At 42.1% G+C, this 15,317-nt stretch overlaps 1 protein-coding gene across 3 annotated transcripts in view; it reads left to right on the top strand.

The window, feature by feature from the left end:
* Nucleotides 1-15,317, top strand: part of dapk1 (death-associated protein kinase 1) — a 206,557-nt gene that overhangs the window by 181,575 nt on the left and 9,665 nt on the right. For all 3 annotated transcript variants that reach the window (XM_036936598.1, XM_036936596.1, XM_036936597.1), the window contains 3 exons: nt 5,438-5,623; nt 6,111-6,308; nt 8,622-8,881. In XM_036936598.1, the coding sequence (XP_036792493.1) occupies nt 5,438-5,623; nt 6,111-6,308; nt 8,622-8,881 (644 nt within the window). The remainder of the gene's footprint in view (nt 1-5,437; nt 5,624-6,110; nt 6,309-8,621; nt 8,882-15,317) is intronic.

Below are 15,317 nucleotides of genomic sequence, written 5' to 3'. Positions count from 1 at the left end.
GTGTAGTGTAGTATATCTAGACAGTGGTGTAGTGTAGTATATCTAGACAGTGGTGTAGTTTAGTATATCTAGACAGTGGTGTAGTTTAGTATATCTAGACAGTAGTGTAGTTTAGTATATCTAGACGACAGTGTAGCTTAGTATATCTAGACAGTGGTGTAGTGTAGTATATCTAGACAGTGGTGTAGTTTAGTATATCTAGACAGTGGTGTAGTGTAGTATATCTAGACAGTGGTGTAGTGTAGTATATCTAGACAGTGGTGTAGTTTAGTATATCTAGACAGTATGGTCGTGTAGTTTAGTATTCCTAGACAGTAGTATAGTTTAGTATATCTAGACAGTATGGTCATGTAATGTAGTATATCTAGACAGTAGTGTAGTTTAGTATATCTAGACAGTAGTGTAGTTTAGTATATCTAGACAGTAGTGTAGTTTAGTATATCTAGACAGTAGTGTACTTTAGTATATCTAGACAGTACGGTCATGTAGTTTAGTATTGCTAGACAGTAGTATAGTTTAGTATATCTAGACAGTGGTGTAGTTTAGTATATCTAGACAGTGGTGTAGTGTAGTATATCTAGACAGTGGTGTAGTGTAGTATATCTAGACAGTGGTGTAGTTTAGTATATCTAGACAGTATGGTCATGTAGTTTAGTATTCCTAGACAGTGGTGTAGTGTAGTATATCTAGACAGTGGTGTAGTGTAGTATATCTAGACAGTGGTGTAGTGTAGTATATCTAGACAGTGGTGTAGTGTAGTATATCTAGACAGTGGTGTAGTGTAGTATATCTAGACAGTGGTGTAGTTTAGTATATCTAGACAGTATGGTCATGTAGTTTAGTATTCCTAGACAGTGGTGTAGTGTAGTATATCTAGACAGTGGTGTAGTGTAGTATATCTAGACAGTGGTGTAGTGTAGTATATCTAGACAGTGGTGTAGTGTAGTATATCTAGACAGTGGTGTAGTATAGTATATCTAGACAGTGGTGTAGTTTAGTATATCTAGACAGTGGTGTAGTTTAGTATATCTAGACAGTGGTGTAGTTTAGTATATCTAGACAGTGGTATAGTTTAGAATATCTAGACAGTAGAATAGTTTAGTATATCTAGACAGTAGAATAGTTTAGTATATCTAGACAATGGTGTAGTATATCTAGACAGTGGTGTACTTTAGTATATCTAGACAGTATGGTCATGTAGTTTAGTATTCCTAGACTGTAGTATAGTTTAGTATATCTAGACAGTAGTATAGTTTAGTTTTTCTAGACAGTATGGTAGTTTAGTATATCTAGACAGTAGTATAGTTTAGTATATCTAGACAGTATGGTAGTTTAGTATATCGAGACAGTAGTGTAGTGTAGTTTAGTATATCGAGACAGTGGTGTAGTGTAGTATATCTAGACAGTGGTGTAGTGTAGTATATCTAGACAGTGGTTTAGTGTAGTATATCTAGACAGTGGTGTAGTGTAGTATATCTAGACAGTGGTGTAGTTTAGTATATCTAGACAGTGGTGTAGTGTAGTATATCTAGACAGTGGTGTAGTGTAGTATATCGAGACAGTGGTGTAGTGTAGTATATCTAGACAGTGGTGTAGTGTAGTATATCTAGACAGTGGTGTAGTTTAGTATATCTAGACAGTGGTGTAGTGTAGTATATCTAGACAGTATGGTAGTTTAGTATATCAAGACAGTAGTGTAGTTTACTATATCGAGACAGTGGTGTAGTGTAGTATATCTAGACAGTGGTGTAGTTTAGTATATCAAGACAGTAGTGTAGTTTAGTATATCGAGACAGTGGTGTAGTGTAGTATATCTAGACAGTGGTGTAGTGTAGTATATCTAGACAGTGGTGTAGTTTAGTATATCTAGACAGTATGGTAGTTTAGTATATCTAGACGGTGTAGTTTAGTATTTCTAGACAGTATGGTCATGTAGTTTAGTATTTCTAGACAGTGGTGTAGTGTAGTATATCTAGACAGTGGTGTAGTGTAGTATATCTAGACAGTGGTGTAGTGTAGTATATCTAGACAGTGGTGTAGTTTAGTATATCTAGACAGTATGGTAGTTTAGTATATCTAGACGGTGTAGTTTAGTATATCTAGACATTATGGTCGTGTAGTTTGGTATTCCTAGACAGTAGTATAGTTTAGTATATCTAGACAATGGTGTAGTTTAGTATATCTAGACAGTAGTATAGGTTAGGTATATCTAGACAGTATGGTAATGTAATGTAGTATATCTAGACAGTAGTGTAGTTTAGTATATCTAGACAGTGGTGTACTTTAGTATATCTAGACAGTATGGTCATGTAGTTTAGTATTCCTTGACAGTAGTATAGTTTAGTATATCTAGACAGTAGTATAGTTTAGTATATCTAGACAGTATGGTAGTTTAGTATATCTAGACAGTAGTATAGTTTAGTATATCTAGACAGTATGGTAGTTTAGTATATCGAGACAGTAGTGTAGTTTAGTATATCTAGACAGTGGTGTAGTGTAGTATATCTAGACAGTGGTGTAGTGTAGTATATCTAGACAGTGGTGTAGTGTAGTATATCTAGACAGTGGTGTAGTTTAGTATATCTAGACAATGTTGTAGTTTAGTATATCTAGACAGTAGTATAGTTTAGTATATCTAGACAGTATGGTGATGTAATGTAGTATATCTAGACAGTAGTGTAGTTTAGTATATCTAGACAGTAGTGTACTTTAGTATATCTAGACAGTATGGTCATGTAGTTTAGTATTCCTAGACAGTAGTATAGTTTAGTATATCTAGACAGTGTTGTAGTGTAGTATATCTAGACAGTGGTGTAGTGTAGTATATCTAGACAGTGGTGTAGTTTAGTATATCTAGACTGTATGGTCATGTAGTTTAGTATTCCTAGACAGTAGTATAGTTTAGTATATCTAGACAGTAGTATAGTTTAGTATATCTAGACAGTGGTGTAGTGTAGTATATCTAGACAGTGGTGTAGTTTAGTATATCTAGACAGTAGCATAGTTTAGTATATCTAGACAGTGGTGTAGTTTAGTATATCTAGACAGTATGGTCATGTAGTTTAGTATTCCTAGACAGTGGTGTAGTGTAGTATATCTAGACAGTGGTGTAGTGTAGTATATCTAGACAGTGGTGTAGTTTAGTATATCTAGACTGTATGGTCATGTAGTTTAGTATTCCTAGACAGTAGTATAGTTTAGTATATCTAGACAGTGGTGTAGTGTAGTATATCTAGACAGTGGTGTAGTTTAGTATATCTAGACAGTGGTGTAGTGTAGTATATCTAGACAGTGGTGTAGTGTAGTATATCTAGACAGTGGTGTAGTTTAGTATATCTAGACAGTATGGTCATGTAGTTTAGTATTCCTAGACAGTAGTATATTTTAGTATATCTAGACAGTATGGTAGTTTAGTATATCTAGACAGTAGTGTAGTTTAGTATATCTAGACAGTATGGTAGTTTAGTATATCGAGACAGTAGTGTAGTTTAGTATATCGAGACAGTTGTGTAGTGTAGTATATCTAGACAGTGGTGTAGTGTAGTATATCTAGACAGTGGTGTAGTGTAGTATATCTAGACAGGGGTGTAGTTTAGTATATCTAGACAGTGGTGTAGTTTAGTATATCTAGACAGTGGTGTAGTTTAGTATATCTAGACAGTATGGTCATGTAGTTTAGCATTCCTAGACAGTAGTATAGTTTAGTATATCTAGACAGTAGTATATTTTAGTATATCTAGACAGTATGGTCGTTTAGTATATCTAGACAGTAGTATAGTTTAGTATATCTAGACAGTATGGTAGTTTAGTATATCGAGACAGTAGTGTAGTTTAGTATATCGAGACAGTGGTGTAGTGTAGTATATCTAGACAGTGGTGTAGTGTAGTATATCTAGACAGTGGTGTAGTGTAGTATATCTAGACAGCGGTGTAGTTTAGTATATCTAGACAGAGGTGTACTATAGTATATCTAGACAGTACTGAGGTTTAGTATATCTAGACAGTAGTGTATTTTAGTATATCTAGACAGTAGTGTAGTTTAGTATATCTAGACAGTGGTGTAGTTTAGTATATCTAGACAGTATGGTAGATTAGTACATATAGACAGTGGTGTAGTTTAGTATATCTAGACAGTTGTCTATTTTAGTATATCTAGACAGTAGTGTAGTTTAGTATATCTAGACGGTGTAGTTTAGTATATCTAGACAGTATGGTCGTGTAGTTTAGTATTCCTAGACAGTAGTATAGTTTAGTATATCTAGACAATGGTGTAGTTTAGTATATCTAGACAGTAGTATAGTTTAGTATATCTAGACAGTGGTGTAGTTTAGTATATCTAGACAGTAGTGTACTTTAGTATATCTAGACAGTATGGTCATGTAGTTTAGTATTCCTAGACAGTAGTATAGTTTAGTATATCTAGACAATGGTGTAGTTTAGTATATCTAGACAGTAGTGTATTTTAGTATATCTAGACAGTAGTGTAGTTTAGTATATCTAGACAGTGGTGTAGTTTAGTATATCTAGACAGTACTGTAGTTTAGTATATCTAGACAGTAGTGTAGTTTAGTATATCTAGACAGTAGTGTAGTTTAGTATATCTAGACAGTGGTGTAGTTTACTATATCTAGACAGTATGGTAGATTAGTATGTCTAGACAGTGGTGTAGTTTAGTATATCTAGACAGTAGTGTATTTTAGTATATCTAGACAGTAGTGTAGTTTAGTATATCTAGACAGTGGTGTAGTTTAGTATATCTAGACAGTACTGTAGTTTAGTATATCTAGACAGTAGTGTAGTTTAGTATATCTAGACAGTAGTGTATTTTAGTATATCTAGACAGTAGTGTAGTTTAGTATATCTAGACAGTGGTGTAGTTTAGCATATCTAGACAGTAGTATAGTATATCTAGACAGTACTGTAGTTTAGTATATCTAGACAGTACTGAGGTTTAGTATATCTAGACAGTAGTGTAGTTTAGTATATCTAGACAGTAGTGTATTTTAGTATATCTAGACATTAGTGTAGTTTAGTATATCTAGACAGTGGTGTAGTGTAGTATATCTAGACAGTAGTATAGTATATCTAGACAGTACTGTAGTTTAGTATATCTAGACAGTACTGAGGTTTAGTATATCTAGACAGTACTGTAGTTTAGTATATCTAGACATTAGGGTAGTTTAGTAAATCTAGACAGTATATCTACTGGGGGTATGTATTGTTCTGTGAGGTTGCAGCTCCACCTGCTGGTTACAACGTATATTATTAGATATATTATATTATCTTCTTGACTTTGGTCTCCAACCTGTATCCTGGCTGTGAGAACGTCTGTGTCTATATTCATTATGTGTGTCTCTGTAGTGTCCGTGAGTATCTCCAACCTGTATCCTGGCTGTGAGAACGTCTTTGTCTATATTCATTATGTGTGTCTCTGTAGTGTCCGTGAGTATCTCCAACCTGTATCCTGGCTGTGAGAACGTCTGTGTGCGTAGTCGCAGTATGATGTTTGAGCCCAGCCTGACCAAGGGAGTCCTGGAAGTGTTCAGCCCCGTCACCAACGCACTCTCCTCAGCCGACGACCTCGCCACCAGAGCCATCGACATCCAGAACACTAACATCAATGGTGAATACTAGTCTGACCCCGATCCTCTAACCCAGCCTTTCCCAAACTCGGTCCTCGGGACCCAAAGGGTGCATGTTTTGGTTGTTGCCTCAGCACTGCACAGCTGATTCAAATAATCAACTCATCATCAAGCTTTGAAGTCAGCTGTGTAGTACTAGGGCAAAAACCAAAACGTGCACCCTTTGGGGTCCCCAGGACCGAGTTTGGGAAACACTGCTCTAAGACCTAACCTTTACTAGATGAGTTCCAGTCATAGAAGATCCTCCTCTAACCCCTCACCCTTAACCTTTACTAGATGAGTTCCAGTCATAGAAGATCCTCCTCTAACCCCTAACCCTTAAAACCTTTTTGTGCTCTATTCATTAAACTCTCTCTATCTCTCTCTGTGACTGTCTCTCTGTCTGTCTCTGTGACTGTCTCTCTGTCTGTCTCTCTCTGTGACTGTCTCTCTGTCTGTCTCTCTCTGTGACTGTCTCTCTGTCTCTAGGTGTAGGAGACTTCAGTGTTTGGGAGTTCAGTGGTAACCCTGTGTACTACTGTTCTTACGACTACTTTGCTGCCAACGACCCTACAGCCATCCACCTGGTGCTGTTCAGTCTGGAGGAACCCTACGAGACTCAGCTCAGCCAGGCTACATACTGGCTCAACATGTTGAAGGCCTTAACACTGCCACAGGATACTATAGGTACGTAACCCCTTTTCATTACATCATCTCAGAGCACCTGTTAAGCAAAATAAACAACAAGTCATTTAAAAAGAAATATATTCTAGATCCAGTCTGTTTCACTGCTTCTAGATCCAGTCTGTTTCACTGCTTCTAGATCCAGTCTGTTTCACTGCTTCTAGATCCAGTCTGTTTCACTGCTTCTAGATCCAGTCTGTTTCACTGCTTCTAGATCCAGTCTGTTTCACTGCTTCTAGATCCAGTCTGTTTCACTGCTTCTAGATCCAGTCTGTTTCACTGCTTCTAGATCCAGTCTGTTTCACTGCTTCTAGATCCAGTCTGTTTCACTGCTTCTAGATCCAGTCTGTTTCACTGCTTCTAGATCCAGTCTGTTTCACTGCTTCTAGATCCAGTCTGTTTCACTGCTTCTAGATCCAGTCTGTTTCACTGCTTCTAGATCCAGTCTGTTTCACTGCTTCTAGATCCAGTCTGTTTCACTGCTTCTAGATCCAGTCTGTTTCACTGCTTCTAGATCCAGTCTGTTTCACTGCTTCTAGATCCAGTCTGTTTCACTGCTTCTAGATCCAGTCTGTTTCACTGCTTCTAGATCCAATCTGTTTCACTGCTTCTAGATCCAGTCTGTTTCACTGCTTCTAGATCCAGTCTGTTTCACTGCTTCTAGATCCAGTCTGTTTCACTGCTTCTAGATCAAGTCTGTTTCACTGCTTCTAGATCCAGTCTGTTTCACTGCTTCTAGATCCAGTCTGTTTCACTGCTTCTAGATCCAGTCTGTTTCACTGCTTCTAGATCCAGTCTGTTTCACTGCTTCTAGATCCAGTCTGTTTCACTGCTTCTAGATCCAGTCTGTTTCACTGCTTCTAGATCCAGTCTGTTTCACTGCTTCTAGATCCAGTCTGTTTCACTGCTTCTAGATCCAGTCTGTTTCACTGCTTCTAGATCCAGTCTGTTTCACTGCTTCTAGATCCAGTCTGTTTCACTGCTTCTAGATCCAGTCTGTTTCACTGCTTCTAGATCCAGTCTGTTTCACTGCTTCTAGATCCAGTCTGTTTCACTGCTTCTAGATCAAGTCTGTTTCACTGCTTCTAGATCCAGTCTGTTTCACTGCTTCTAGATCCCAGTCTGTTTCACTGCTTCTAGATCAAGTCTGTTTCACTGCTTCTAGATCCAGTCTGTTTCACTGCTTCTAGATCCAGTCTGTTTCACTGCTTCTAGATCCAGTCTGTTTCACTGCTTCTAGATCCAGTCTGTTTCACTGCTTCTAGATCCAGTCTGTTTCACTGCTTCTAGATCCAGTCTGTTTCACTGCTTCTAGATCCAGTCTGTTTCACTGCTTCTAGATCCAGTCTGTTTCACTGCTTCTAGATCCAGTCTGTTTCACTGCTTCTAGATCAAGTTTGTTTCACTGCTTCTAGATCCAGTCTGTTTCACTGCTTCTAGATCCCAGTCTGTTTCACTGCTTCTAGATCAAGTCTGTTTCACTGCTTCTAGATCCAGTCTGTTTCACTGCTTCTAGATCCAGTCTGTTTCACTGCTTCTAGATCCAGTCTGTTTCACTGCTTCTAGATCCAGTCTGTTTCACTGCTTCTAGATCCCAGTCTGTTTCACTGCTTCTAGATCCAGTCTGTTTCACTGCTTCTAGATCCAGTCTGGTTCAGTGCTTCTAGATGCAGTCTGGTTCAGTGCTTCTAGATCAAGTCTGTTTGAGTGCTTCTAGATGCAGTCTGGTTCAGTGCTTCCAGATGAAGTATGTTTCAGTGCTTCTAGATCCAGTCTGTTTCACTGCTTCTAGATCCAGTCTGTTTGAGGATCTGGAAGCTCATAACTAGATGGTCAGTAGAGGTGGTGGGCAGGCAGCTCCATATCATCAGGGCGTCTGCAGCTTGTTCTCCTGACCTTAACCCTCAGCCAGACCACATACTGGTTCAACATGTTAGTCTCTCAGGATAACATCTGTAAGCCAGTCACATAGACTCACTATACCTTCACTAATCATTCATTAAATCATCAAATATCTTTTAGTAGAAAAGAATCATCCTGTATCTGTCTACTTTGCCTTGTCATATTCCCCTCCTCCTCTCTAACCCTTGACCTCTCGCTCCGGACGCATCTCCTCTCTCCTATGTTGTCATGGTTCCAGCCTGTCTGAACATCACATGACAGACAGTTCAGTGTTGCTTTAAGAGACTACATCCATACAGTAGAACATGGCTTGAATGAGTTTGTTAGGAATCTGACTGCAGGTATAGAGGTTTAGCTAGGAGTATCTGTAGTGGAATGTTGAGCTGACCGGTAACACAGTGTGTCCGTCCCCAGCGTTTGGAGGTCGCATCCATAGCCCGCTGACGGTAGTCCTTGTGGGGACTCATGCTGACGTGGCTTGCCTGCCTCGGGGGGCTGGAGGGGAGTTTGGATACGACAAGGAGAGGCCTCTACTCAAGGAGCTCCGGAACAGGTTTGGCAATGACCTGCAGATCTCAGAGAGGCTGTTTGTGATGGACGCTGGAGCCTCCACCTCTAAAGATGTCAAACTGCTCCGGAACCACCTGCTGGAACTACGCAATAACATCGTCTCTGTAAGTTCCTGCACTCTGACAGCCAATAACATCGTCTCTGTAAGTTCCTACACTCTGACAGCCAATAACATCGTCTCTGTAAGTTCCTACACTCTGACAGCCAATAACATCGTCTCTGTTAGTTCCTACACTCTGACAGCCAATAACATCGTCTCTGTAAGTTCCTGCACTCTGACAGCCAATAACATCATCTCTGTAAGTTCCTAGACTCTGACAGCCAATAACATCGTCTCTGTAAGTTCCTACACTCTGACAGCCAATAACATCGTCTCTGTTAGTTCCTACACTCTGACAGCCAATAACATCGTCTCTGTAAGTTCCTGCACTCTGACAGCCAATAACATCGTCTCTGTTAGTTCCTACACTCTGACAGCCAATAACATCGTCTCTGTAAGTTCCTGCACTCTGACAGCCAATAACATCATCTCTGTAAGTTCCTGCACTCTGACAGCCAATAACATCGTCTCTGTAAGTTCCTACACTCTGACAGCCAATAACATTGTCTCTGTAAGTTCCTACACTCTGACAGCCAATAACATTGTCTCTGTAAGTTCCTACACTCTGACAGCCAATAAAATCGTCTCTGTAAGTTCCTACACTCTGACAGCCAATAACATCGTCTCTGTAAGTTCCTGCACTCTGACAGCCAATAACATCATCTCTGTAAGTTCCTACACTCTGACAGCCAATAACATCGTCTCTGTAAGTTCCTACACTCTGACAGCCAATAACATCGTCTCTGTAAGTTCCTACACTCTGACAGCCAATAACATCGTCTCTGTTAGTTCCTACACTCTGACAGCCAATAACATCGTCTCTGTAAGTTCCTACACTCTGACAGCCAATAACATTGTCTCTGTAAGTTCCTACACTCTGACAACCAATAACATCGTCTCTGTTAGTTCCTACACTCTGACAGCCAATAACATCGTCTCTGTTAGTTCCTACACTCTGACAGCCAATAACATCGTCTCTGTTAGTTCCTACATTCTGACAGCCAATAACATCGTCTTTGTACCCTTACCAATACGTACCACCAAATCAAATCAAATCAAATGTATTTATATAGCCCTTCGTACATCAGCTGATATCTCAAAGTGCTGTACAGAAACCCAGCCTAAAACCCCAAACAGCAAGCAATGCAGGTGTAGAAGCACGGTGGCTAGGAAAAACTCCCTAGAAAGGCCAAAACCCGGGAAGAAACCTAGAGAGTAACCAGGCTATGTGGGGTGGCCAGTCCTCTTCTGGCTGTGCCGGGTGGAGATTATAACAGAACATGGCCAAGATGTTCAAATGTTCAAGTGATCCGACAATGGTGTTTGTGATCCGACAATGGTGTCTATGATCCGACAATGGTGTCTGTGGTCTGACAATGGTGTCTGTGGTCTTACAATGGTGTCTGTGGTCTGACAGTGAATGCACTAATGGAGGAGGGGTCAATGTCAGTGATGGCATAATCGACTACACTTGTCCCAAGAGCTGAGCAGTAAGTAAACTGACCTAAAGAGTCCCCTCTGATTCTACCATTAGGCATGTACAGGCCTAAGGCTCGACAGAGATGCACTAACTCCTTCCCGTTTCTGTTCAGTATTTGGTCAGGACTGTTTCTCTTATTTATAATAGGGCTACTGTACAAGGAGGGTGGTCAGGACTGTTTCTATTATTTATAATAGGGCTGCTGTACAAGGAGGGTGGTCAGGACTGCTTCTATTATTTATAATAGGGCTGCTGTACAAGGAGGGTGGTCAGGACTGTTTCTCTTATTTATAATAGGGCTACTGTACAAGGAGGGTGGTCAGGACTGTTTCTCTTATTTATAATAGGGCTACTGTACAAGGAAGGTGGTCAGGACTGTTTCTCTTATTTATAATAGGGCTGCTGTACAAGGAGGGTGGTCAGGACTGTTTCTATTATTTATAATAGGGCTACTGTACAAGGAGGGTGGTCAGGACTGTTTCTCTTATTTATAATAGGGCTGCTGTACAAGGAGGGTGGTCAGGACTGTTTCTCTTATTTATAATAGGGCTACTGTACAAGGAGGGTGGTCAGGACTGTTTCTCTTACTTATAATAGGGCTACTGTACAAGGAGGGTGGTCAGGACTGTTTCTCTTATTTATAATAGGGCTACTGTACAAGGAGGGTGGTCAGGACTGTTTCTCTTATTTATAATATAATAGGGCTACTGTACAAGGAGGGTGGTCAGGACTGTTTCTCTTATTTATAATATAATAGGGCTACTGTACAAGGAGGGTGGTCAGGACTGTTTCTCTTATTTATAATATAATAGGGCTACTGTACAAGGAGGGTGGTCAGGACTGTTTCTATTATTTATAATATAATAGGGCTACTGTACAAGGAGGGTGGTCAGGACTGTTTCTCTTATTTATAATAGGGCTGCTGTACAAGGAGGGTGGTCAGGACTGTTTATCTTATTTATAATAGGGCTACTGTACAAGGAGGGTGGTCAGGACTGTTTCTATTATTTATAATAGGGCTACTGTACAAGGAGGGTGGTCAGGACTGTTTCTCTTATTTATAATAGGGCTACTGTACAAGGAGGGTGGTCAGGACTGCTTCTATTATTTATAATAGGGCTACTGTACAAGGAGGGTGGTCAGGACTGTTTCTCTTATTTATAATAGGGCTACTGTACAAGGAGGGTGGTCAGGACTGTTTCTCTTATTTATAATATAATAGGGCTACTGTACAAGGAGGGTGGTCAGGACTGCTTCTATTATTTATAATAGGGCTACTGTACAAGGAGGGTGGTCAGGACTGTTTCTCTTATTTATAATAGGGCTACTGTACAAGGAGGGTGGTCAGGACTGTTTCTATTATTTATAATAGGGCTACTGTACAAGGAGGGTGGTCAGGACTGTTTCTCTTATTTATAATAGGGCTACTGTACAAGGAGGGTGGTCAGGACTGTTTCTCTTATTTATAATAGGGCTACTGTACAAGGAAGGTGGTCAGGACTGTTTCTCTTATTTATAATAGGGTTACTGTACAAGGAGGGTGGTCAGGACTGGTTCTCTTATTTATAATAGGGCTACTGTACAAGGAGGGTGGTCAGGACTGTTTCTCTTATTTATAATATAATAGGGCTACTGTACAAGGAGGGTGGTCAGGACTGTTTCTATTATTTATAATATAATAGGGCTACTGTACAAGGAGGGTGGTCAGGACTGTTTCTCTTATTTATAATAGGGCTGCTGTACAAGGAGGGTGGTCAGGACTGTTTCTCTTATTTATAATAGGGCTACTGTACAAGGAGGGTGGTCAGGACTGTTTCTATTATTTATAATAGGGCTACTGTACAAGGAGGGTGGTCAGGACTGTTTCTCTTATTTATAATAGGGCTACTGTACAAGGAGGGTGGTCAGGACTGTTTCTCTTATTTATAATATAATAGGGCTACTGTACAAGGAGGGTGGTCAGGACTGCTTCTATTATTTATAATAGGGCTACTGTACAAGGAGGGTGGTCAGGACTGTTTCTCTTATTTATAATAGGGCTACTGTACAATGAGGGTGGTCAGGACTGTTTCTCTTATTTATAATAGGGCTACTGTACAAGGAGGGTGGTCAGGACTGTTTCTCTTATTTATAATAGGGCTACTGTACAAGGAGGGTGGTCAGGACTGCTTCTATTATTTATAATAGGGCTACTGTACAAGGAGGGTGGTCAGGACTGTTTCTCTTATTTATAATAGGGCTACTGTACAAGGAGGGTGGTCAGGACTGTTTCTCTTATTTATAATATAATAGGGCTACTGTACAAGGAGGGTGGTCAGGACTGTTTCTCTTATTTATAATAGGGCTACTGTACAAGGAAGGTGGTCAGGACTGTTTCTCTTATTTATAATAGGGCTACTGTACAAGGAGGGTGGTCAGGACTGTTTCTCTTATTTATAATAGGGCTACTGTACAAGGAGGGTGGTCAGGACTGCTTCTATTATTTATAATAGGGCTGCTGTACAAGGAGGGGTGTCCAAATATGTGGTGGTTACCTCCCTCATCAGTGTAGTCAGGCTCAGAACCTGTTCTCGCATTGGAATCTCCACAACGAAGCACTTAATGAAGAGTTTGGAGGGTACTATGGTGTTAAATGCTGAGCCACTTTAATAATGTAAAAATATATGTAAAAAATGTATCACTAGTCACTTTAAATTATGCCACTTTATATAATGTTGACATACACTACTCATCTCATATGTATATACTGTACTCTATACCATCTCCTGCATTTTGCCTATGCCGTTCGGCCATCGCTCATCCATATATTTATATGTACATATTCTTATTCATTCCTTTACACTTGTGTGTATAAGGCAGTTGTTGTGAAATTGTTCGATTAATTGTTAGATATTACTGCCGGAACTAGAATATATTATTGTCGGAACTTGAAGCACAAGTATTTCGCTACACTCGCATTAACATCTGCTAACAATGTGTATGTGACCAATGAAATTTGATTTATTTTGTTGATTAACTGTCCTGAGAAGTCTTTTCTTGGTAGGAGGGTAGATACATCTATATTGGTTGTTGGGAACATAGCCTGTGCCCATTCTGCCACTCTTCTCATTGCCCCAGATACATTTTCACCTTTGGCAGGAAGGTTGTTTGTGCTAGTGTGGATGATGATGTTATCAGAGGTGTCAATCCTGGTCTGACTGAGTAGCTGCATTGCACTGTCAGTTGTAGGACACCAGAACTTATACACCAGGTGTCCAGGGAATCATCTCTCCTGACCAAGAGCTTCCTATTTTAATCAATAAAGATTGCAGTTGTGGGTAGTTGTTTGGGTGGAGCAGACTGGGAGGCTGTTATTCTGACCTGGGCTGAAGCAGACTGGTAGGTTGACCTGGGCTGGAGCAGACAGGAAGGCTGGTAGGTTGACCTCTGCTGGAGCAGACTGGGAGGCTGGTAGGTTGACCTAGGCTGAAGCAGACTGGGAGGCTGGTAGGTTGACCTAGGCTGAAGCAGACTGGGAGGCTGGTAGGTTGACCTGGGCTGGAGCAGACTGGGAGGTTGACCTGGGCTGGAGCAGACTGGGAGGTTGACCTGGGCTGGAGCAGACTGGGAGGTTGACCTGGGCTGGAGCGGACTGGGAGGGTGGTAGGTTGACCTGGGCTGGAGCAGACTGGGAGGTTGACCTGGGCTGGAGCAGACTGGGAGGCTGGTAGGTTGACCTGGGCTGGAGCAGACTGGTAGGTTGACCTGGGCTGGAGCAGACTGGGAGGTTGACCTGGGCTGGAGCAGACTGGGAGGTTGACCTGGGCTGGAGCAGACTGGGAGGTTGACCTGGACTGGAGCAGACTGGGAGGTTGACCTGGACTGGAGCAGACTGGGAGGTTGACCTGGGCTGGAGCAGACTGGGAGGGTGGTAGGTTGACCTGGGCTGCAGCAGACTGGGAGGTTGACCTGGGCTGGAGCAGACTGGGAGGCTGGTAGGTTGACCTGGGCTGGAGCAGACTGGGAGGTTGACCTGGGCTGGAGCAGACTGGGAGGCTGGTAGGTTGACCTGGGCTGGAGCAGACTGGGAGGCTGGTAGGTTGACCTGGGCTGGAGCAGACTGGGAGGTTTACCTGGGCTGGAGCAGACTGGGAGGCTGGTATTCTGGGCTGGAGCAGACTGGGAGGCTGGTAGGTTGACCTGGGCTGGAGCAGACTGGGAGGCTGGTATTCTGGGCTGGAGCAGACTGGGAGGCTGGTTGGTTGACCTGGTCTGGAGCAGACTGGGAGGCTGGTCGGTTGACCTGGGCTGGAGCAGACTGGGAGGCTGGTAGGTTGACCTGGGCTGTAGCAGACTGGGAGGCTGGTTGGTTGACCTGGGCTGGAGCAGACTGGGAGGCTGGTAGGTTGACCTGGGCTGGAGCAGACTGGGAGGCTGGTAGGTTGACCTGGGCTGGAGCAGGCTGGGAGGCTGGTATTCTGGGATGGAGCAGACAGGGAGGCTGGTATTCTGGCTGGAGCAGACTGGAAGGGGGATTGGCTGACCTGGGCTGGAGCAGACTGGGAGGCTGGTTGGTTGACCTGGGCTGGAGCAGACTGGGAGGCTGGTTGGTTGACCTGGGCTGGAGCAGACTGGGAGGCTGGTTGGTTGACCTGGGCTGGAGCAGACTGGGAGGCTGGTAGGTTAACCTGGGCTGGAGCAGATTGGGAGGCTGGTTGGCTGACCTGGGCTGTAGCAGACTGAGAGGCTGGTTGGCTGACCTGGGCTGGAGCAGACTGGGAGGCTGGTTGGCTGACCTGGGCTGGAGCAGACTGGGAGGCTGGTAGATTAACCTGGGCTGGAGCAGACAGGAAGGCTGGTGCAGTGTCATCAGGCTGTGTGATGGAGGCCATGCTGGTCTCAGGTTCTGCCTTTGTTGTAGCAAGCTGGTGAACATGTTCTCTAGATGAAGAGGACATAATGACCAGCTGCTGGTTGAGGG

The sequence above is a fragment of the Oncorhynchus mykiss genome, chromosome 11 (genome assembly GCF_013265735.2).
Source record: "Oncorhynchus mykiss isolate Arlee chromosome 11, USDA_OmykA_1.1, whole genome shotgun sequence".
NCBI lineage: Eukaryota > Metazoa > Chordata > Actinopteri > Salmoniformes > Salmonidae > Oncorhynchus > Oncorhynchus mykiss.
Note: the sequence above shows the minus strand (reverse complement) of the source record. Positions and strands in the feature narration are given on the sequence as shown.